We start from the raw sequence: 24,091 nt of genomic DNA on the forward strand, positions 1-24,091 counted from the left end.
TACTTTATAGTCTTGAGTGTTGTGAAACTCACATAGATGAAGAAAGTTGTGAAATTGGAGCAGATTTCCTCCTCCTGATTTCCATTACCATAGCATTAATGTTTATTTTAGAAAAGAAGAGAGCTCTGCCTCTGCCTTTCAAGCAGAGTTCATATAGACCTCAAAAAAAGAGACAGTGTGGGTATTTTAGGGTATGGATCCCAAGTCAGATGGTGGCACATGCCTGCCAAGAAGTCATGGTTAATGTTTCCTGTTAGCTCACACTAGGCAGCTTTATGTGCTGACTTCTAATATGTTTGTTATTCTGAAATACCCAACTTCCCATCCACTGAACCCCAAATTACATTTCTTAAGCAGGTGCTTACTGGGTGGCTTTGGGTCCCACTTGGTCCCATGTTTCTCTTTTGGTCCAAACTTGCACTGTAGCATGTGCTTGTAGACAGCAATAGAATTACACATTGGCAATGTGTAATTCTGCATTAGAAACATGACAAGTACATGCTTGAGTTCTGGAATTTCTCTAAATTAAAATTAAATGCATTTTTTCACTCTGCAAATTTTATAGTCCTGTTTTAGTTACTGAAAGTAAACATAACAACATAGTGGTACTGGTCTACTTAAGTATATTAAACTTGCCGTTCTCAGGAGAATGTTTCAATTCCCATATCTGAAAACTTCATAAATGTAGTCCTCAAAAGCGTATTCTAAGGTGTGTGGCTTGCCAAAGGTTAATTGCTTATCCTGCTCGTTGAGGCTTACGGATCCTGTGTCTGTCTTGCTCTCTCATGGGGGGCACTGAGGCCTGTACCATTCTCCAGGGTCCACAGTGAGTCAACAGAAACTGGAAATAAGTTGGTTGTTGTCACTGTTGTTCTCTCACTGAGGTCAAGTAGAAGTTGTGGGGTTTTTATATATATTATTGCCATATGCATAACTCTGAGCAGCAATAATTTTTTAGAGCTTTTGCAGCAGTGAATGTGAATACCATTTGCCAGCTTTGTCACTCTGCACATATATTCCACGTTTCTTTTATGTACAGAGGTTTTGTTGACTGAGCATTGGGTATTTTTGTAAGGCACCATGTCAGACTCATATTGCATCAAACTTGGTCCCATTCTTCTTTTTTTCTCAGCTGAATTAAAAATTGTGCACTTGCTCCAAAGATAACTGCCTACATCTTCTCAGTGTCAGGGCTGCAGTTGTTTTCTTGTTGCTAAAAACTACCAGAAGTTCTCTACAAACATGAAATCACAGCTGGATGCAAAGGTGGACTGCCTGTGAATGGGTCATTTCCCGTATCAGCAAAGGCATCTGGCAGTAATTACTGAATTCCAAGAGAGTAGCTTAGTATTCTTTTCTGCTCAAGTATAAAACAGTTCCCCAGTTGCTTTTCCTGCAGCAGTATTCACTTAACCCATCCTTAGCTCAAGTTCTGTTAGGAAGTCACTGCAATTGTGCTCCCCCTTCACTTTCTCTCTTACCCTGTTGAAAAGTTAAAAGTGACATGTTATTTAACAAAACTGGATAATTTTTTTTCTTCTATCTCTCAGTAATGCTCCTGTTCTGAATTCATACAGTGCCTCTCAACTTGCAGGCATAGGTAAGATGCAGTTGATGCCTGCATTTGTTATGTATTTTAATGAGCTGCATAACAGTACACGCCTGAATTCTGAAGCTTCACTAAATTAAGATTAAATAGGTTTGCCTCACCCAGCAAATTTCACAGCGGTAATTTACTAAGCTTATTGAAAGTTTAAAATTATTTGGGCTGTAACTGAGCATATCATCCCCCTGTGGCATTCTATTGTGCTTTTATGTACATTTTGTTTTGTATATGGGTACTGTTTTGTTTGAATTATACAGTTCATTGGCTTATAACATATATTTAAGTAACTTGTATTTAGTTGTGTTGTCTTTTGTTCTAATTTAGAACTTATTGCAGATGGAGCAACAGAAGAAAATCGCTCTTTATCTCTCCTTCCTCATTCTCTTTACTGGGACATTTTGAATGCCAAAGGGGATGACGATCGATGTGGTTTGGCCCCTTACCAAACACTTATACTTAATATTTTACAAGTGTTACTCAATGTTCATTTGTGACAGGTTTGTACTGGGAAGATTCAGAGTTAACTGCTAGGCCAACTAATTGATTTGTGAGTGTGAAATGCCAATATCCAATTGAATACTTATGTCGGATTCAAGGAAAGAAAACCAAAACAAACAACTCCTTATTGCTGGTGCCATTTGCCACCGGAGTGTGAGGGGAGTGTGAAGAACAACAATCTGCCGCTGCCACTTGGCAGAGGGCTGTGTCACAGACCAAAACATCCAGGACAAGTTCGGGTCAGAAGACAGGGAGCCTTTGAAGGGAAGGGAAAAAACACAGATTGCTGAAAAAAAGTGAGGCGAGCATCTTCAGAGGGGGGATGGAAAACAGCTCAGTTTTCTGTAGAGGAAATGTGCAGTTGAACCCATTGGAGGTAGATTTCGTTTATCTTTTGCACTGATTGACTGAGAACACAGAGTGGTGAGGCACACAAGAAAATCTGGTGTTACTAAGCTGTGAATATAGTGAAAATGAGGAAGCAGTATTGATTGTACTGTTATCATAAATATTTATAGTTTTTTCTTCGGCTGATTTTCTATTTATAAAGCAGTTGATAAGCTGATGTTGAAGCACTGTAACTTTTGATACCTGTAATGCCAGATCTTTACAAACTGTGTGAAATAATGGATGCATCCAAAATTGAACCCAGCTCCTACTTTTTCTTGTGAGCAAACATTTCTCATCCAAATGACTTGGCACATCAGTGGGAGTTCTGTTTTCCCAGTTACTCATGTAATCCACCATGTGAACTGATGCGTGGAAAGCACGGAAGTTAAAACAGGTCACCTAAAACAAGTGCTCTTCTCTTTTCTGCTCTCTAGTTACCAACTAAGACAGGAGTTGTTTCAGCTTCTTAGTGCTAAGCGGCAGTGCAAGGAAGATGAAGACAAATGGAGACAAGAGACAGCTGCCTTCTTCATTCAGGTTGCTTGGAAGAAACAGCTGAACCATGGCCTTCTGAAATCAGTTCCTTCATGTAAAAATCTGAAATCTGTAAACAAAACCAGCTCAGCCATAAAAACCAGCAAGCAGTCTATCCTAAAGCAGATATATGGTAATTTTAACTATACTTTATTCTAAATAACTAAGTTTCTATCTTTTTAACAGAGTGTATTCATCTACTTGCTTTTTACCCAATTGTTAGGGATTTCAACTATTTATAAAAATTAGTCTTAATCTCAGGAGTTCTGGGTAATTTCGTTTCAGTTTGAGGTTAAAAAAACAAACATCAACTCTGTGATTTAAAATGGCTTCTGCTAAAGCATTATTCCAGCACAGGTCTTGAGCAACCAAATGATTCCGTTGCCAGAGCTGCTCACATATATCAATGTGGAAACAGAAAAAAGCAGTTAAACTGGGGATAGCAGACTGTATCCATGCAGCATGGCTATCTGGATCCTGGTTTCATTTTTTTTAAGCATTATTTTAAACTTTTGTTTGTGCTGTTTTTAAAATATTTCCATTTGAAGAGTATGTTCACGTTTGAACATAAGTGGTCTTTATGGAAAGACTGTCTTTTATAGTGACTCTGCACTGCTTTGCATTGTGCCTGAATGTGCACAGTGCAAAGGAATGCATCTTGAAGAAAGGGTAGAGGAAAGCATTGCTTTTAGACCTTGAGTTCCTTTACAATGTGGGTCACTGATGGAGTAAGGATATGCAAAGTATAAGTACTTTACCAGGTGGTAAGTTACTTCTATCATGGCTCTGTAGCTTAGATAGCCAAAAAAGATAACATAAATAAAGCTAATAAATTTATTTTCCTTTTTTCCCCCTTTTTTTTTAATAACAACCCCAAGAGGTAATTTAACCTTACTTAAATTTCAGTTGTGGTTGTCACAATTTTCTATTATATAGAACGTCTCATGAGTTTACTCATCAGAAATTAGATTAATTTTTAGGATAAAACAATGCTGTAGCTTATCGAAATAGTTTGTAGCTTTACATAACCATGTTTGTGTGAATAAACACAGAGCTGTTCGTATTGTTTGTTAAAGGGCGTTCTCAGGAAGGCAAAGTGTGTCAGTCAACAAGATCTCCTTCTAAGCTGAAATTTTCTGATGTGCAGCTGGTCTCAGGTAGGACACATCCATTTTAAGAATACTTTAATGTTTATATATACAAGATTGGTTTCTTCTTAGAAAAGAACAAAATCTGCTCAAGGACTGGGCTCTCTCTCCTTTCAAAATACGACCAAACTGTTGTGATTGTATGCTCTTTCTTTCACTAGTTTTGGACTTAGTTGAGCACTGAACTTTTATTCTTATGTCAAAACATTTAGATGAAAACCTGTTTTCATTGGGCTATTACTAGGAAAGACCTTAATATAATGGACTTTTACAGTGCTAAGGCAGATAACATTCACCTGTGGTTAAAACTGCTGACAGATGTTCATACTTGGGTTCAGCAGCACAAATATTTACTAGTCCTGTAGAACTAAAGAATGCTACACGTACCAAGAATTTACACACCTGTTTTTTACAAATACATGCTTTAATGCAGAGATGACAACTTGAAAATCCGAAGCTACTCATCTGATCTCTGCCCTTTCTTTTAAAATGTCATAATGGGGATCCTGTGCTGGGCATAGAGCTTTGGTCATTTCATAGAATTTTGTTTGCAGTTAAGTTTTAAGGCTCTAACAAAACCATGCATTTATTTTTCTCCTTAATTCAGAAGCCACGTTGTCATTACCAGATCTGTTTGCAACTGCAACGTTATGTCTGGAACTGGTATCAGGGCAGTAGGGTTGGCACGATCAGGACTGCCAGGCCATGCTGGCAGACATAAGGGGCTGCACCATGTCAAACAGAATGGTGTCAAAGAACTAAGATTGTAAAGGTATTATTGGGGTCATTAAAGGCTGGAACTTTCATGCATGTGGCATTAATTGACAGCTGGCTTAAAAAATTAAGCTATATGATCATCTCTCCTACTACTTCTTTACTAAATGCCATTTTTAAGACTTTTTCAAGTGTATTATGTGCTTACTTGGGGTTGGGAGGTATAGTAATGTTAGTGCTTCACCATGTCAAGATTTAGAGCCTTGTTGGGCCTTTGGTGTTCGTGGCTGTACTACACGTGGCTCAGAGGCAGGACACAGCTAGACAGGAACTAAGCAAGCACTTCAAGGAGACAGTAGTTCAGGTAATTTGCAAAAGGAAGTAAAATACATTTTCCAACTAGTTTAACAAAACTATGAAGTCAGAAGGAAATCCAACAGTGGACCTATCCTTGAGTTTGTTAGAACTGTAGGTGAGTTTCTGACTCACTAAGAGACAGAGGCTTTTTTCTTTCACTGAGAACTGTTTTAATTAAGAGGCATGACCAGACAGGTGTTTGATTGCCACCTCTTCATGCAGATATGAATCTAAATTTTAAAAGAGCTTTAGCAAATAATGCTTCTTTTCGTTTAACTTTTCAGGACAACAGATCTCCCTGTCTTCTGAAATAAAAAGGCTTTCTTTTGAGGCTTGAGTGTCCTTTGCTTTGATAACTTGGTGACGAATAGGATAGTGATAGGAACTCTGCCCAGTTCCTTTAGAACACTACCTACTTTTATTCACCTAATAGGAGCTCAGGGAACTTTAGCCCTTACTTAAAAGACAATAACATGTTTTTCATCTGACTGCCTTTGTGCATGACAACATTACGTTTGTTGGAAAAGTTCAGAGCTGTCAGTGGCTAATGCCAGATACTCCATTTCTGACGTAGGTGCCTGGAGTAGGTCAGAATGGACTGTTCAGTTTGATTCTTCTCTTGCAGAAGGTACATCTGGGAAGGTGAAGACTGACTGTCAGCTCTAGCTTTAATGTTCATATAGGTAATGGAAAAAGTGTGCGGTGACAAATCTCTACCAAACTCAGTCAAACCCTTCGGAAAGGGGGATATGCAGAAGGTACTCAAAGGAAATGTACAAATAAGTAAGGCAGGCAGCAGGTGACAGGTGGAAAAGGAGCATGCAATGGGATATACAGATACTGGATAGGTGCTTCAGAATATTCCAGCAACTAGGGCCTTTTAGATTGTTACCATTAAAACATTTCAGAACCTGGAATTTGTTTCCTTTTGTTGTTTTTTTTTTTTTAATTTATTAAATAGATTGTCTTGTGTCAATTTAGCAAATGGTAAAGAGTCTGTCTTCAGCAGGCCAGACAGCCTGGTTTTCTGGTTTCACTGTGGACATTAAAGCATCTTCAGAGTTGTAAAGAAGGATGTTTTGCAACTCTTGGCATTAGAAAGAAGTCCTTAAAACGTGCTGGGTTCACACCCTCAATGAAACATTCAGATTTAGAAGGACCGTGGCTAGAAGGGGATAAAGCACTGAAATTTAGCCTCAAAACATTTACAAAACTGGGAAGGGAAAACATGCATATTATTTGAAGCAGATTGCAGGAAATAAAAACGTTGCATGAGCCCAGACATTCAGCCAGACTCAAACCTGAGGAAAATGGTCAGATGACATTGACTCTTGCTTTCTAATAATTCGAAGAGCACTTGCTTTAACCCTGGTCTGGTTTCCCCTACTTTCTAGAAATGGCCCACCTAATGTTGCTAAATATTGCTCAACAAAATTTCTTGCTGCTCTTCAGCAAACTCAGCCAAGAGCAGTGTGTTAGTCTGGAAGCCTTCATTCATTTATGAGGGTAAATGTGGAGTTAAGCTCCACCACTACAGGTTGCTGAAGTCCAACACACGCAGCAGCAGTGTTCTGTGCAAGCTGTACTGTGCCACAGAAACCAAACTATTTACAGGCAATCGACAGTGAGATGCCAGGAAAAAAGGGCATGTTCAGTAGATTCCCTGTTTATGAAATCTAGAATGCAGTGCAGATGAAACTTTTCATCCTCTGGAGTCACTCATCAAAACCATTTTGTTCTTTTACAGTAAACAACCTACAGTGTGTTAATTTGCTGGAGAACATGGGAAAATCAAAACAATTTTCATACAACATGAGACCAACCACTGCAGCAAAATCAAAAAATACAAGACTCAAGCACTAAGCAAAACCAAATGTTTGGAATTTAAAATCCATTCCAGTACAGTTGTTACCTTTCATAATGTATAAGCCATCTACGACATATGAAACTTGAACACATTTTCAATTTTGTATTATCTCAGTATTACATGCCAAGCAGACTTCTAAGGAGTTGGAGTAATTTTGTGTACAAATTAGTTTTTAAATGCAACTGTTAATTTCTTTACCAACACAGGATGAAATCTGAATTGCATTTGGAAACAGAAAATGAAGCACTAAGCCCAGCATTACAATAATCTTGCAGGGGCGACCAGAGCTTTCCATTGTAAAAAAATAGGAATGTTAATTGTGTTCAAACACAGTTTGGAAAGAGAAGGAAAATGTACTAAAGCTCTAGCAGTTCTGAAAGACTGCTGTATTACTTCACCTCCAATTTATTACATTAATTTCGAAATCCAAACAGGAATGGAAGAACAGCCTTCATGCTCCACTTCTGTACTAAAGAAACAATTGTTTTTAGCTAACTATGGATTTGGAGGGAAAAGCAGAGATGTTGACATAAAACACTGAGTAAATAAATTGCTTTCACAACCTATGGAAACTATTAGAGGTGCATTTTCTACTCTTTAAGATTATCACTATTTTTTTTAATAACTATTTTTCTACATGCATGAAAAGAATTTCTACAGAAAGCAAAAAAAAAAAAAAGATCCTGTTCTAGGAAAAAAAAATAGTTCTTTTAATAGTTTTGCAGCTGCCACAGTGTACAGTATTTACCTTGCACAAAGTATTTAAAAAATATGAACTCAGCAAAAATAAAAAATGTTACTCTAGTTTCAAAGTATATTGTTTTCTATTTTTTCTTCTACTTAGTATTACATAACTGAGTTTTTTTAATATGATGCTTCAAAATAACAGATGACCAGATTCAATATAACTCTGTTTCTCTGCAAGCACTTAAGCTTCAAGGAGACTGGATTTTCTTTAACACCCCTCACTGTGGTCACCACATCTATTAAAACACCTTCCAGTAACATCTACTTGCTTGAAAAGACAGGCAATAGAGGTATGCAGTTCTCTGTAAAATTTTTATTGTTTCACTTACAAAAAAATTGACAAGCTTTGTTCCAACATCTTCCATTCAAAACTAAATAGAAGTAAATGCTTTACAATAAATGCAGTTCGACCTCTTTAATATACCGCGTTCATAGGGCCAGGTGTCTGGGGATGAGAGGCAAGGTAGATGTTGAAACAGTAATGGAGGTCTGTTAGCCACTGCTCTTGAACTTCACCACTCTTCAGTGTCTACGAAGAAGGAGAAAAAAAGGTAAAACTTGCAAAACTTTGCTTTGTTTTTACAGTTAATCAGGTGTGCTGTTAAAGGTACAAGACAGCCTTGTTCCCCTGCACACAGTGACACTGTTCTCCTCATTTAAATATTTCAACACGGTATGTCTCTTAAAGTCCAAATAATAAAGTGTTATGACTGGGTACACTAAGTCAGTGTTACATTATCAAGTGTGTGAATTACACCAGATGTACTTTCCTTACTTAGAGTGATCCACTTACTTCCCCATTCTGCAATTTATAGGCAATTAAAATGCAAATGAGCGTGGTTCTACTAACGCAGGAGAGCTCACTAACCCAGTCTACAGGAGAACTGCTACCGACAGATCAGTGTAGCCCATGGCCCAGTAATTGACTCCTCTCAGCATTTGTAAGTGGTTAAAAATACCCAACAGCAAACCCAACCCACGCATGGTGGAACATCACAAGAACTGGCTGTGGGATTTTCAACACTAAAGGAAACCAAACTTGCAGGTTGGAGAACTTGCATCATAATCTCTCACATGTGCTTCCACCACTACTGTTTTGTTTAAAGTATCTTCTTCAACATTTGCAATAATTTTAAAAAATAAACATGATGTATATATGCAGTCTCTGGCAAGTTTCATACCATGATGTCCTTGATGATCTGTTGCACCAGAAACTCGTTTGTGATCATATGGCTCCTGAGCTGACCGTGTTGCATTAGTAAGCGAAGCAACTGAGCAACAACAGGCAGTTCTTCCCGACAGATCCTGCTCACTTGCAGGCTTTGCAGCATCAGCCTCAGTAATCGTGGCAGGAGTGCTAATGCAGATATACACGATCCCCACAGCATATCCCTGAGAGGAAAGCAGAATAAAAATTGAAATGACTGATATATATTTCAAGGATGCTGCTGTGAACTGGCTGCACGGCTGTCTAAGGAAATGTGCTGCTGTGAATTCAATCATGCCAGCTGCCTTCACCAGTATTAGTAGCAAAGCAGAAAACTTGTACCAGAAAATGCTGAATTTTAAAATATTCCAAAATTATGTACAGCACTGGAAAAAAAAAAAAAAACAAGGTCCAGCCCTGGAGCTACAAATGTTGCTGAAGTTCTTGCACAGTGTAATTTCTGCTTGACGCAGCTGGGAAGACGTTTTTGGTTCAGTCACTGTTCAGGTACACTTGAATCTTTGTTTAAGATCCGTAAGAAATTAAAGTACTCAGATTTTTGTGATATGCAAATCATTAAATACAGTAAGTGAAGGAGGATTCCGGCTCTAAGTGCACGTCTTTTGAGGAAGCTTTAAACAACTTTCCTATATATGGAAAAAACTGAAGTTTAACTTGTTTAAAGACATTTCCGCTTTTCAGGTAAACTTATTTGAATCTGTTATCTGTAGCTTTTGGGTTCTTTTTAAGACAAATGGATTTGCAGTCTACGTAACGATGCCTGAGAAGTTTGTTGAAGCTGAAACATCAGGTCACTAAAGAGTACAAGCTTATAAAGCCAAATCTTTGCAGTGTTTTTAAATGTATCTAATGAAACTAAGGCTAAAGATTAAGGTATAAATGTCCACCTTTCTAAAGTCAGGATAGTTCCGACAACTAAGTAGAACAATAGAAGATGGAACCTTCTTCAGTTATTGTTTTAAGTAATTCCAGCTAACTTTGTAGCTGTCTTTCTTATATCCAAGTACTGTTTTGAAGTAAGCAAAAGACAGGAAAATAAACCTGGGGGGGGGGGAAGCAAGGGGTGGTATCCTTTCATTTTACATCTTTAAATACTTGTAGCTGCAAAGACAGAGACAATTAACATGGTAAGAGCAGCTTTACCTTTTCTGTAGATGTTCTGCATCCTCTTTGTCTAAAGTTAGCAGAAAGTACAGAAGACTGTAACAACAAGAGGCCAAGAACTTATGCAGGTTTTCACTTATAATGCAGGCTTGATCCAAGAGCTTATTTATGGCACATAGAACAGATCCAGCTGTGCTATCAGGTATTACAACCAATCCAACCTGTATAAAACAAAACAAAAAAAACAACCCCAAGTTCATCACTTTATACACAAGTTTTTTTGCAGGGATACAAACATGTTTAGAACTGAATGAACCTCTTTCCTACCATGACATGTATTACTTGGTTTCTGTTCAAGTTCTACATACCACTGCATTTTTTCAAATCCCTGTTTTCCCAAGAAATTGCCACCCATACCAACAGAAGGTTACATTGACATCTTCATTCCATCCCCTTTAAACAAGCACTCATCTCAAACATACTTAAAAAACACAGCACTGCTTTAAGCCTTGCTCTGAATGACAGTGCAGGCACAAACAATCTTCTGGGCAGAACAGGTCTTTCCTTTTAAGCATATATCATGGGACAGGGCATCCCTTCCATGTCTTGAAATGGCAGTGAGCAGCCACTGAGGTAGAAGGAAACTCTGATTTACACTACAGAAAGCAAAGCTTCTACCAGATTGTCATCAGGGTGAGTCTCCTTTGAAATCCAACAGGAGCATTAGGAACTGAGATAAATTAAAGCTAATGAAATATATGGTGAGCACATGGCTGGGGTGATGCTCTTCTGTTGTCAAAAAGAGAATATCATCTTGAGTTAAGGATTTTATAGGCATGATAAATAATTTAGAAAAAAATCTTTTTTGGGTAGAGGCAGTGAATTAGAAAGCAGTTTAAATTTTGAAGTGCTATGGAATAAGTACCCTTGATTTTTGTCCCATAAAGCCATTAAAAAAAAATTCATGCATTGCTAGTGTGGCACCATTTTCCATTAAAAAACTATTAAGGAATTTTAGAGTAGTCTGACTTTCTCACCTGCAAGTACACTGTTTTAAGCTGACAGAGGCAGTTGGTTTACTTAACAAGGTCACCTGTTTCTTTTAGAAATGTTTAAAAAAAAGATCAAAGTACAAGCTACAGAAACGTGACATGTATTTCATTCATACAATTACTTGCGAGAGGTAAAAGATAAAAGAACAACTATGGGTTCAAACTTTTAAATCGTTCCAACATAAGAGACTGGGTATATTCCAAGGCCATGAGTGCAGATTCCTGTCCCAAGCTGACCCTTCCCCAGCCAGGTGCAGAGGCAGGAGAACGATGGTGTTCCTGTGTGACAGAAGGTGGACCAGAGCTGTCACCAAGACCCTGCTGAACACTACAGGACACTGAGGCACTAAATAATAAAAACTAATAATGATGTTCCTGGCCAAATAGGAAATAATGACAGCAAGCTAGATCAATGTCTACATGTAAAGAAAGCATCCTGAAGATCAAATGAGCCAACACTGCTGATGAAATGTGCTAGGCAGCCAGTCTGGAAGATGATGTGGACACAGATGTTTTAATTTATACAAATCCAGTACATGAGGCTGCTCAAATAAGTTCCCATGGAGGATGTTGCCTACACGGTGCCTTTCCTCCCTGTTGGGTGTCAGCAGCCAGTTGAGAGATCTTGGGCAGCAGTCTTGTCAACTATAAAAACCCACTTAACTGTTTGCTCTCAAAGGGTCAAAGCAGTAGAACACATAAGCCTATTTAAAAGTGAATTTAAGTCAACACCACTCCCAAAAATCCAGACTATGGTTATAGGTAAACCACTCCCTATGGAAGCTTTGGTCTAGTAACTTCTCAGTAGAGCTCCATACATGGAACTCCTGACACTTCTGAGGTTGTAGAACCACCGTGACAGGAGGGCAGAGGCAGACCCTGTGGTCCTCCCTCTCATCAGGCAGCATCACAGATAACTGCAAACCTTGTCACCCAGCTCTGGCTTTGCCAACCTCATCCACAGCTCAGGGAGTGTTCAGGATTAGAAAGAGAAGACAGACTGTAAAACTCACAGAATCACAGAGTGGGTCAGGTTGGGAGAGACCACAGTGGGTCATCTAGTCCAACCTCCCTGCTCAAGCAGCGTCATCCTAAAGCACATGGCACAGGACTGAATCCAGATGGTTCTTGAGTATCTCCAGTGAGGGAGACTCCACAACCTCTCCGAGCAACCTGTTCCAGTGCACGATCACTCGCACAGTAAAGAAGTTCTTCCTTATGTTCCAGTGGCACTCCCTGTACATCAGTTTCTGCCCATTGCCTCTTGTCTTGTTGCTTGGCACCACCGAGAAGAGCCTGGATCCATCCTCTTGATACCTCCCTTTAGATACTTACATACACTGATGAGGTAAAAAATTCATCTAAAGCTGCTAGTCACTCTTTTGAAAAGCAAACCAAATGAAGAAGCATTTCATTTTGAAAACAAGCTGAAGTATTAAGAAGTCTGAGCAAAACCATCCATATATGTTTGGATACCAACAGTTATTAGATACTTTTTAAAGTCTTCCCAATCTTGTTGAAAACTTTTAAAAATACTGAAATTATACATGAAATACATGGAATAGCGGATTACAGGGTTAATGAGACTGTTAGCAAATTTATCACAAGGAAGTTTTAACCTAGAAGATAAAACGGTACTTACCAGATATTTACAGATGCCAGTCTGGAGAATGTCAAAACACTGACTTTGTGAAGGTATAGTGGACAGGCTGTGGCAGACCATCTGTTTTGATAGAACAAAATTATATTTAAGGACTCAAAATGCAACCACCAGTCATTCACTGTGCAGTTATACTTTGCTGACAGACCTAAATCCAAAGTACCTACGGGGACACATAGCAGCTTTGTCTCAAAGTAACTGATTCTTCACAGTGTGTAACACTGTCAACATAAACTGTTCATTATTTAAAGAGATGATGATCTGCACTATTATTTTCGGGAGAGGCTTTCTGCATTTTACCTCTGTGACAGAAGACAAAAAAATATCCTATCCAGCTACACAAAGCCTCCAAATGCCTTTCTTTGGAGGTGAAGAATTTCAGAAAACAACTTTCCAAATAACTTCATGAAGCGTGAAACAGAAGAATCACAGTGAAACAGGACAGAAAAATAATATAACAAAGAAGAACGTAGCAAAGATCCATTTCCAACTTATTTTCCAGTACATTCCCAAAAATGTCATTTTCAGAAAAGGATACAAAATGTAATACCACAAAGGGAAATCCTGTTTTATAAACTGCCAAAGACTTTCTGGTGCTTATATAATCAGGCAAACTATCATAAAAACTACCATCAAAACTACCTTTAAATGCTATATTGTCTCGTGGATTGGGTAAAAAAAATCAGAGCTCTAGTAGAACTGCTGTTGAGCTGTACTGCAATCCTTGGCAGATGGCTTTCGCTGTTCCTCTTTTCCTTCCCATCTATTCCAATAATTTGCAAACTATTTGAGAGCTTGGGTGTCCTCTCTCTGTTCACATTCACTGCTCATCCCACCAGTGTCAACTGCAGCCCCCAGAGAGCCAAGGTGCACAGCCCAAGTGCGTTATTAGGCCATTAGCAATCGTGCTGTCTTCCTAAGGACAAGGAAGATGGAAGAGCCAATACATGAGGAATGGAATCTTCTGTTTGTGCTTATAGAAAATAGCACGATCAGATGTTTAACGGACTTAAGGAATTTAAGTCCAAGAGTTTTACAAATATCTTGACTAAGCAAAATGCATTCCTCTAAGATACCTCACTGACTGAAGGAAGATCCAAAGAACTTTCACAAAATGGTCTGACCTAAGAGGGTTAAATTCTGTGACACTGTCCTGGTTTTCAGGCTTAACTTGAATCAGGGCAGGTCAAGACACTGAAGCAAGAGATAACGACAAAACAAAAAACATCACCCGTGCCATGTCAAAAATGATAGTACACAACATTTCCAGCTCAAGAAAAGTTAGGGAAAGAACAGCTAGCTCAAGTCCTGTGGTATGAAAACTCAACCCTAACTAATGTGGATGCCAGTGGTTGTTTAATCAGAAATGGCCAAGCAGCAGCATTTGTGGTGATATAAAAGTGCACTCAGCTTTTTTCAAAATTACATGCCAAACCTGCTTTTAGCCCTGTTTAAGCTGGACAAATTCAGGAGACCCTTTACACATCTGCCTGGTGGAACATAATACTGTAGGGCTTTCAGGACATTGCTTGTGTTAATGAGCATTAAAGGTGTAATGCAACTGTTTTGTTTGACTAGTAGGACTATTTAAAAGACAATTTTATAGATACTCTTGCACTGAATACCTGTACTTTACATTTATTTTATAATGAAATAATATTATTAAAACTGAGTACTCCATCCTAAATATAAGTAGGGCTTCTGTACACTGCAATTTGAAAGTGATAAAATATTAAGTACCCTGGAATATTCCCAAGAAATGCACTCAAAACACCTGTGTATTAGCATTGTCAAGGAATAAAGTCAAGCTGTGACAGAGGTTACTACTGGGGATTGTCATGTCAAGGACAAATTCTGATGCCAATCTGACCTAGCATTTTAATGAGCAACACTTACACAAAAGGTAAAGCTGCACTTATGGAATCTGTTGGCTGACAGCTCAAAGCTGAGAAACCCTGCCAAGGCAGGAGGACTGGACTAACCTACAGAAAAGACTGCAGGGATTTGATGAATAACAGCTACAGAAAAAAATTCAGTGAAACAAAAGTGGTGGGTCATGTGCTTGGAGACTAATAAAAACTTCTGCATGCAGCTATGAGTTTTAACACTTGGAAACGAGGAGAAAATTCTGTGAGTAACAACTGACCATGAAATGATATAACCATGAAATGGGCAAATGTCACTTCAAGGAGGTAAAGATAAAGATAATCCCTATAGAAGTGATCACACAGAATAAGGATCATCTGTTCAATACCACTTTGTAACATCCTACTTAGAATTAGACTATTTCTGACATACTATGCAGAATAGGAGTCACTCACTTTCAAGAAAGGCAAATTCAAACCAAACAGACATAGAAAAATTGCACAAAGAGAGTTCCTGTCTTACAGGTATTACTTAAAAATACAACAGAGTGGTGAAAACTACTTCAGGAAGACAAATATAAGCAATCAGTAACAAAATATAACAATGATCATAGCTGGCTGGGAATGCAGATGAGATGGAAATTGGGAAGGACGGTTAGAAAGGGGAAAATGCAGGAGACATTTGTTGCTCATAAGACAGAGCTTAGGCAGTTTATAAATGGGGTTTGCCATATGCTTGTGAGCATGTCACATTAGACACAGTATGCCAGAGACATCCCTTTTAATTCAATACATACCCACAAGAGGTCAACAAACTAAAGACCTTGAAGACAAATCCACCAGGCACACCCAGCAATCTACAGTTTCATTATTAATAAAACCATTATTAATAATTCACCCTTAGGACTACGTCCCTAGAACAATCCTACCAGTCCACTGAGGTTCTCCCTGAGATGACAAGTTGTAGGAGTATTTCACTACAGGTACAATTCACTGACACTCAATATTCTTCCCGAATTGGCAAAGAAAATGGGCATCATACTACTGAAGAACAGCATACTTGCTTAGAAGAATTGTGGTAAAGTGCAAGTTAATTTTTCAACCTTTTAGATCTTTCTGACTCTCAAAATAGCACCACCATTCCCTACATCCAGTTCTGTTTTCTTGTGATTAAGTGGGAGTGGCAAGTCTTTTCAATTCCATAAATTAAATCCTGCTTGAAATGGCTTTCATACCAAATGCCTCTTATAAAAAGTGAAACTGAAATGTTTTTAGACATGGAAATGAAAAGAAAAGAAAACTTGATTATCACATGAAAATTAGTATTTTCCCTGACAATTTATTTTCCTTAAGCAAGGTTTTGCATGATATTTAATTTCCATAATAAAATGTCACAGCTGATTCATTATATTACATTTGATTAGCATTTATCACATTTTTGGCGTATTCATAAATTGGTTTTGGATCAAAGCCAGAGTAGTTTTGTTTCAGAGCATTGCTGAAGTGAATGGATTGAGAGCGAGCATTTCTGATCAGGGAGGGGTGGCTTTGGCTTGTTGGGTTTTTTTTAACTTTTTAATTCTGTTTGAATGTCCACTTGAATAGATTAACCCAAAGTAAAGCATTCTTTTAAATACAGGGATTATCTGTTAACATTATGCAGCAAATGCTACAGGCTCCGTAATCCACTGGCAGGTTTTCAAACCAAACCTTCCTGATCAGATAAACCCAACTACCCAGCACACTCACGAGCCACACAACTACCACAGCAGGTTCCCTTCTAGTGCTTTGGGAAATCAGTACTACATAGGCCTCCTTGCCTGCCACACCAAAGACATACTTCAACAGCAGCCAACTAAAACAGGGAATTTAAAAAAAAAGAAAGAAAGAAAGAAAGAAAGAAAAGGCTGGAAAGGCAGCCCAGGAGCACAGCATGCCCCAGGCTTTTTGGAGATCCTAACAAGCATTTTTGCTACTGACAGCCACCCTAACTGACTGTTAACCCAATCTCAAACAGGTTTTTTCCATAACTCTAATGTAGAATCAGAAGAATTCATTAGTAAGATGCTCTCAACTCCAAAAGACAGAGTTGGGGTGACCCAAGGAATCTCAGTCTCAATCTGAGCCCTCACAACAGGGCTGATGAACCTGATGAACCAAGACTATAATGTTTTTTTCATTGCTGAACTGTTCCCGTTCCCTCAATGCTTCCCACAACATGACAGAATCCTGATTCGTAAAGTCTCAAGGGAACTATTTATCAGTAACTCTCCAGGGAAAATCTGCATATTATTTCAAGCTTAATCATGTGCAAAGTACTATTTTTTCAAAGAAAAATACCTTCCTCTGAAGACACACAAGCGTGAGCACAGAGAGGAACCCAAGAAAGCAGGAAAGATAATGGATCGAGTATTTTAGCCAGCCACTGTGTGGAGTCAGACCAAAGACAGTTCAGACTCCCAGAGAAGTGGTTGTATTAAAAAAGAAAGTTGGCACATACTAGACACTAAATCCTAACGTGAACTTTAAAATATATTTTTCAATTCACATTGACATGGACCTCCAACATGGGTAAGTAAAAAGTACCAGGCTGTTCTGCAGTCAATTCCCAAGCCCTTGTGAAATGACTGTTTGGAGTGGGACTCTATGCAGTGTAACATGTTACTGCGGAGCGTAGAAAACGAGAAGTTTTCAGGTGATGGGGCAGGCAATGAAGCTTGTTGTCTGAAGCTTGGCCAGCTTCCCCTGAAGCACCCTAGCTTATCAGACAGTGTACTCCCTTGACAGGTGCTGCTTCTCTTTCTGAAATAAATTGATTTGACAGGGCAATATTAACAGTGCCCTGAGTTGTTGAGAAAGCTGCATACAACAAGAGATCTTTGTTCATCTGCCTTGGGTAAGCTCACAGGGGCGGATGTGAAAGGTATTCCTGATTCACTGACTCCAGAAAAAAAGAAGGATAAAAAAAAATATAAAAAACCCACATGAAAACTCCCCACATTCATAATAAAACAAAATAAACCCTAAGTTAATAAAAGAAAAAGCCAAAAAGAAGGAAGAGAGACTGCAGAAGAATATTACATAGGCAAGCAACAGGAAAAAAAAAAACATTATGGTGCTAATTTTACATTCAGGGCAGCAAAATGGGATTACAAAAACTTACTTAAGAATTACAAATGCTTAAGAACATGTATGGCATCCCACATGTTGATAGAGTACATATTTCCAAAGATTTAGGATTATGAGACACACTTCATGTCCTGCTGCTGGCTCAGAAACACCACTGGACACGAATATATGAGTTGCAATCACCCCTGCTCACTCCTGTGCAACAGTGTGATCAAGTGTTGTAATCTGGGTACCAGCAAGATTTGGTGTCAGGAGGCAGAGAACTATGGGCTGGAGACAATCCCACTGGCTCACTGAGGGGCATTCCTGAAAATACTATTATCAGCAAAACCAGGTTTTATGCTCAACAGTTAATGTGCTATCCAGGAGCAGACAGAGCCATACCTGAAAAACAGCACAGGTCTGGTTCTCTTCTCAGAGCCACCTTACTAACAAAATTCAGAGAAAGGACACCACAAAACAGCTTTGCTACCCAAGAGGCTTTTGTTTCACCCTCCTGCAGCCATAATAAAGCCCTTTCACAGCTCTGCAGCTTCCTCACGGCTATAAAATGTCACCATGGCCAACGGTTCCTCCTCTGGATCTCTCTTTGTCAGACCACGTGCAGAACAATCACAGGAACATCTGATGTACAGGTCTCCAAACTCACCTGCCTGCCCCTTCTCCAAACAAAAGGGTTTGAAAACATGGAAAACCCTACACTTAGCTCTTGTCCCACAACACCTGTCTTTTTGAGCAAATTTAGTTTAGGTATCAAAAGCCAGGATGTGAATATAAAGCACAATGCACAGTAACTGTGCAGATGTTAATTCACATTAGTTACCTGCAGTAACATGTGAGCTCCTGGCTCTAAGATATCACAGGATATGCTGGAAGTATATGATGCAGGTACAGTGGAGCGCTGGCCTGCAGATCAAATTAGACTTTCTAGGAGTTCGTGTTTTACGTGTTTGGGGTTTATTGGTGGGGGCTAGTTTAGGTGGATTTTTATTTGTTTTGGGTTTAAGTTTTATGTCTTAAGAAAACTATGGAGGAGACCTTTGAAAAAGAGCTTTATTAATTTATTAAATGCGTTACTTAAATAACTTCTGTTTCTTTGGACTTTGCGTTACCTTTCAAGAAAAAAATTATTTTCATTTCTAAACATTAAACTTCGGATAGGATGCAGTTTTTACAAAACACTAGCGGGCTTATATGGAATTTCTAAATTCTCCTTAAAGAGGTTTAAAATTATAGCATATTCCTAGTTTAGAAGGAATATAATTTAAAAGGAAGTTAATTTACCCTCAGCTGCTTTTTCTACCCAACGAAACTCTAACCTGGAAATCTCAATAAAGACAACAAGTTGAAATCTTTCAGGAACTTCAACTCAAAATGTACATGTTAAAAATTCAGTGTGTTTTTTTAAGCATTAATCTCTGCATGAAGTCAAGCTACAGCACTGCAACACCACCACTGACTTCAAGACAAATCTCCTGGCAGGGCTTTTAATTTACATGCATTGACTTGCTATCTTTGATTTGCTGTAATTTTTCATAGCATATCACTGCAGATACAGCTTTCCCAACTGTATTTCACAAGGCTTATTCATTTTTGACACAGATTAGTATATTTCATTACATGCATCCCAAGGTTTTTGAATTCAAGATTGCTTTTAAAAGCAGCTGACCTTCCCTAGTGTTTGCTCTTAAACATTTTGAACATTTGGATGAATATTTTATTTCTTCAGGTCAGGTATGTGCTCGATACAGCTCTAGAATCTTGACTTCAAGCAAATCTTCAAATTATCATTTGCCTTCCCCGTCAGAAATGTTCAGCCATCACAAACATCAAATATTACAACAGAAATTACCATGTATACACGGTTACCTTGTTAAACTCTTCATTTCTGTGGGCACTATTTCATTTGATACTGGCAGAGCAATTCAATTACAGGGGAGTGAACAATATTACCAACAAACACTATGGGCACAGTTAAAATGAGCCAAGACTGAAAGTCTCTTCCCTCAGGCTGCAACCATTTATTCTGGAGTCCCATTTATTTCAGCTACGGTGGTATGTGTTTAAATAATTGGCTTTAACAAGACAGAAGTAATTTTAAGAAGAAGTTGCTCCAGAAAAGGAACCAAGATCCCCACATTGAACACAACTTTTAGACAAATCATGAAGACTAACCTTTATAGCTATGCAAAACAGCATTTAAAGAGACACTTTTCTTAAGCATTGATCCTTAAGTGAAAATGTCCACTATTTAAAAACATTACAAAAAGTAATGTTACTTCAGATTTCCTCTATACCAATTACCACTCTCGAGACAAAAAAAAAAGTTACAAACAGTATCCATCTTAAAACAGATTTTGTTATAAACCACTTAAAAGCATTAGTTCCTATCAGAAGTGCATTTGTTTGGCCCTTTTACCAATTATTGTTATCCTCATGCTACAAAGTGCACTGGCTATAATAACACTCCAGAAGTCCAAACTGCTGTTTGAAAATGCCTCAAGTTAATTCTTTTCCTTTACAGAACTTGCTCTTTCTCCAGAGACACACCTTTTCTTCTCCCGCATCTCTGGCCTGCGCCTGTTATATATTAAATTCTCTCTTACAGTTCTTTACCATTAGAAACACAGACCACTCCCTGCACAGCTGGAGACAAAGCTGTGACTGCTTTCCTCTGGGTTTGGAAATAAGAGTTGAGCAGTGAGCAATAAAGCCAACAAGCCACGGCCTCCTACAGTCCTCACACCTGGGACCCTTCTTCAGTACCATAACCCCATCTGCTCCTGTCTCACAAGCCCCTGATGCCCCCATGGGCCAAGCAACAGCTCCTGCTGAACTTGGTCTGGAGCAATGCTCACGCAGGCTGGTAGCTGGCTGCTGCCAAGCAGGATGCTGAAACAGTTTTAAACTACCTTGTGCTAATCTAGAGGCTTTTTTCTCATCCACCTGCTTATTTTTATAAACATTCTGGGCAATTAGTATTTGCAACTTTATTCTTTTTAGCAGCAAGCCAAAAACTAGCCAGTGTTTTAGACAAAACAAGAGGTGGAAGAAAGATGATGATGGAAGGGCTAATAGGAATCTGATCACTAGTCATATTTATTCATAGGAAACCAGGCTATCAAATCCTAATTCCATCAAAGTTCCTTATTTATTTTCATCCACAATAAAATACTTTTCCATTACGAGGAAACTCTGAATTACAACTACACGATGAAAACTCTTAAATGAACAACTCCCACCATAGAGTAGCGGCCTGGATGGTGCCTGCTCTGCAGACAACGAGCAGAGTTCTCACTTACTACATTTTGCAAATTACTACAAACATTTTGCTTAACATTACAGAATCACCATTAACTTCCTTATCCAGCAAGGGAACACAGGAAAGATTCAGCATTCAGAAGCTGTGCACTCTACCCAGTTCCATCCAAAGCATGATGTTTCTCCAGTAAGAAAGCAAGCTACTGAAGAGGTGCCCCTACTTTTTTGTTCACAAATTCTGTGGGGAAAAAATAGCAAATCTGGGGGGAACACCCCAAACAGCATTGCAATACCCGGCAAGCATTTAACAGGAACAGTTTGACTTTCAGATCAAATATAACTGTAACAAACCCCCTCCCCATACAGTGAATCTCATTACACAAAATCAAAAATAATCTCAAAAGCAAAAATAATCTCAAAAGCAAAAATAATCTCAAAAGCAAAAATAACAAAGGGATTTGTTGAGGTGAAACAAAAGTTATGGGTTTTTCCAAGGGGAAGAGTTTTCAAACAATCACAGAATCACTGAAGTTGGAAAGAAAACCCTCAAGTTCCTCTAAACCAACGCTCCTGCTCAAGCAGAGTCAGTTAGAGCAGGTCACAACATGTCTAGCCTGCTTCTGAATATGTCCCTAGATGGGAACCACAATGTCTCTAGGTTACTTATTCCAGTGTTTGACCACTCCCACTGGGACAAAGCAACAGTTCAGAACTCTGTTTGGTCAAGAGCCTACAAAATCAGGTGGGTCTAGAAGGTTTCACCCTTCTTCGCACAGATTTTTGATGCGTGGGATTTTTGTTCCTATTCTCTCTTTCATAAATTAGTCTCCAGAAAGAGTTCAGGTTGACTCATAACTGCAAAAGTAGTGCAATGCTCCATAGGATGTCCAAATCATCTTTCATTACTAACCAAGAATATCCAGCTCTTTGTTTAATGATTGCCATCCACTTCTGAGAACTTGAGAGAGCACCTTGGATCTTTCTTAGAAAAGCTACTTTAACAAATGCAAGTCTCAAGTTTCTGAAAATACCAACTCTCCTTGTTGGCACCAAAACACCAAAAAGAAAGTGGTAGAAGAAATAACCTCAACTTGCAACCAGGAACCCAAAGGCACAAAAAAGGAATCTAACTACTTCACTCTTCCCTATGTGAAAATAGTCCTACTGCATAGTTTCACAACTAACTTTGACAGATTTGTGGGACAGAAGCAAAAAGAGGAAGGAGAAGACACAAGAGGTGACATTTTCAGAAGCAGGTATGGTGTATATATAAATCGTTCAGATGCTGTATGGGATTATGCTAACTCTTTGAGAAACAAGTAATCACTGGTACATTCACAGAGGAACAGGACAAGGAGAGAGCATTCTGGTCTTTCAATACTGATGAAAGGTATTTTTAGTGAGAAAACACTTCATTACTGTCCAGAAGAGACAAAGCAAAACAAGTTACAAAGTTTAGCTGCTCCACAGGCCAAATGACTAAAGGCAGGACATCAAAAAATGTGTATCAGTCATGGTACCAAACAACGACCTTGCTTAAAATACTTTTCAATACACAGCAGCACACATTCAGTGTGTGTTTCAGGCTATCACAAGTTTCAGTACATTATCACTTAAACATTATGAATTAGAAAACATCTACTGTTCCACTTTCTTGAACCAAAAAGACTGCCACGAAAAACCATACAACTAAAACCTTCTGTTTCACTCTTCCTTCTGAATTCATGGCTACGATTTCATAAATACTGTCAAACTGGAATGTCATTAAAACATGATTTCACACCTTAAAGTGGTTTCTGTTGAGCTAAACAATAAAAAGACTTGAGCCAGAAAGATGACTAATGCACCTGTTTTGAATAAAATCTGGCGGCTCAAATCCCTTTAGAACTAACAATAAAACTAAGCTTTCAGCTCTTATACTCTTAGACATGGGTGCAGAATTCACAGTGAAGTTTCTAATTCCAGTAAATTTTGATTAACTAAGCATCAGAAGTTATTCTAAATAATCACCAATGCCAACTTAATATTACTCCAAGATGAAACCTTATTTAATACAAGTGCTTTTTAATTAACAGTGGCATTTATCTTCCAAGAAAACTCTTTGTATTAGTATTTTTACGATTAATTTGATTTTGAAAGCTGAAACATATTGCTGGTCCTAATCTTATTAGTGTTCAAGAATTTCTACCAAGGCTTCTACCAATTTTTTCCATGAGTATTGCTTTGCATACTACATGTCGGAACATTTAACTTCTAAAGCAGCAGATAATATATTATCTGATGGTTGTAGAAAAATGTTGGCTGTTTTACAGCTATTATGTTTTTCATTCTTTTTTCAACTCAAATCTCAACAAGATTTAGGCATCTGTGGAAAAGGGTTGGAGAGCACTCGGAGTTTGTATGCTGTCATTTAGAATTAGTGTTGATGTATTACCTCTGTCACAGCCCAGTGGTGTAAAAACTGGTCCAGATCAGTTAGGTAAAGACGGATAGGTGAAAGCTGTGTCTGGCTAATGTGTGGTTTTCCTCTAATGCCCTGGAGACTAGCCAACTCCTCTCTTGAAAACCCTAGGGAAAAAGAAGCAGTACAACAGTATCACAAAACAAGCCAAGCAGTGTTCTACTTCAACAGCATCATTGACAAACACTGTCTTTTAAATTATCTCAGCATAACGATTTTTTATTGAAGGCTCTTGCTTGGTATTTTAAATTAAGTATATAGAAGTACAATTTTGACTTCTGAAAGAAAACAAAAATATTTGAAAAATCAGTGGCATACCCATTTAAACTATAATTTGGTATTAAAAAAATAACTTTAAGAGGTCAAAGTTATGCTATTTTCAATATATGTATCTTTAAAAATAATAAAAACAGGTATAATACAAAATACTTGACACGTGTTTACAATAACTTAGTAACCTAACGTAACCT

At 38.3% G+C, this 24,091-nt stretch overlaps 2 protein-coding genes across 6 annotated transcripts in view; one reads left to right on the forward strand and one right to left on the reverse strand.

Annotated features, from left to right (window-relative positions):
* The window catches only part of INVS (inversin), a 99,951-nt gene extending 92,271 nt beyond the window's left edge, over positions 1–7,680 (forward strand). For 3 of the 5 annotated variants that reach the window (XM_039387507.1, XM_039387510.1, XM_027740541.2), the window contains 3 exons: positions 2,929–3,161; positions 4,105–4,185; positions 6,995–7,680. In XM_039387507.1, the coding sequence (XP_039243441.1) occupies positions 2,929–3,161; positions 4,105–4,185; positions 6,995–7,110 (430 nt within the window). In that variant the 3' untranslated portion in view covers positions 7,111–7,680. Of the gene's footprint in view, positions 1–2,928; positions 3,162–4,104; positions 4,186–5,531 lie in introns of all 5 variants that reach the window. The other 2 variants (XM_039387508.1, XM_039387509.1) reach the window with 2 other exon arrangements.
* Positions 7,681–8,154: 474 nt separating this feature from the next.
* Positions 8,155–24,091, reverse strand: part of TEX10 (testis expressed 10) — a 51,154-nt gene continuing 35,217 nt past the window's right edge. The window contains exons 11-15 of the mRNA XM_027740552.2: positions 23,595–23,728; positions 12,888–12,968; positions 10,233–10,414; positions 9,043–9,253; positions 8,155–8,390 (exon numbers count right to left, since the gene is read on the reverse strand). Of these exons, the coding sequence (XP_027596353.1) occupies positions 8,277–8,390; positions 9,043–9,253; positions 10,233–10,414; positions 12,888–12,968; positions 23,595–23,728 (722 nt within the window). The 3' untranslated portion in view covers positions 8,155–8,276. The remainder of the gene's footprint in view (positions 8,391–9,042; positions 9,254–10,232; positions 10,415–12,887; positions 12,969–23,594; positions 23,729–24,091) is intronic.

Source organism: Pipra filicauda, unplaced genomic scaffold (assembly GCF_003945595.2).
Source record: "Pipra filicauda isolate LSUMZ 115617 unplaced genomic scaffold, ASM394559v2 scaffold56_size3634133_pilon, whole genome shotgun sequence".
Taxonomy (NCBI): Eukaryota; Metazoa; Chordata; class Aves; order Passeriformes; family Pipridae; genus Pipra; species Pipra filicauda.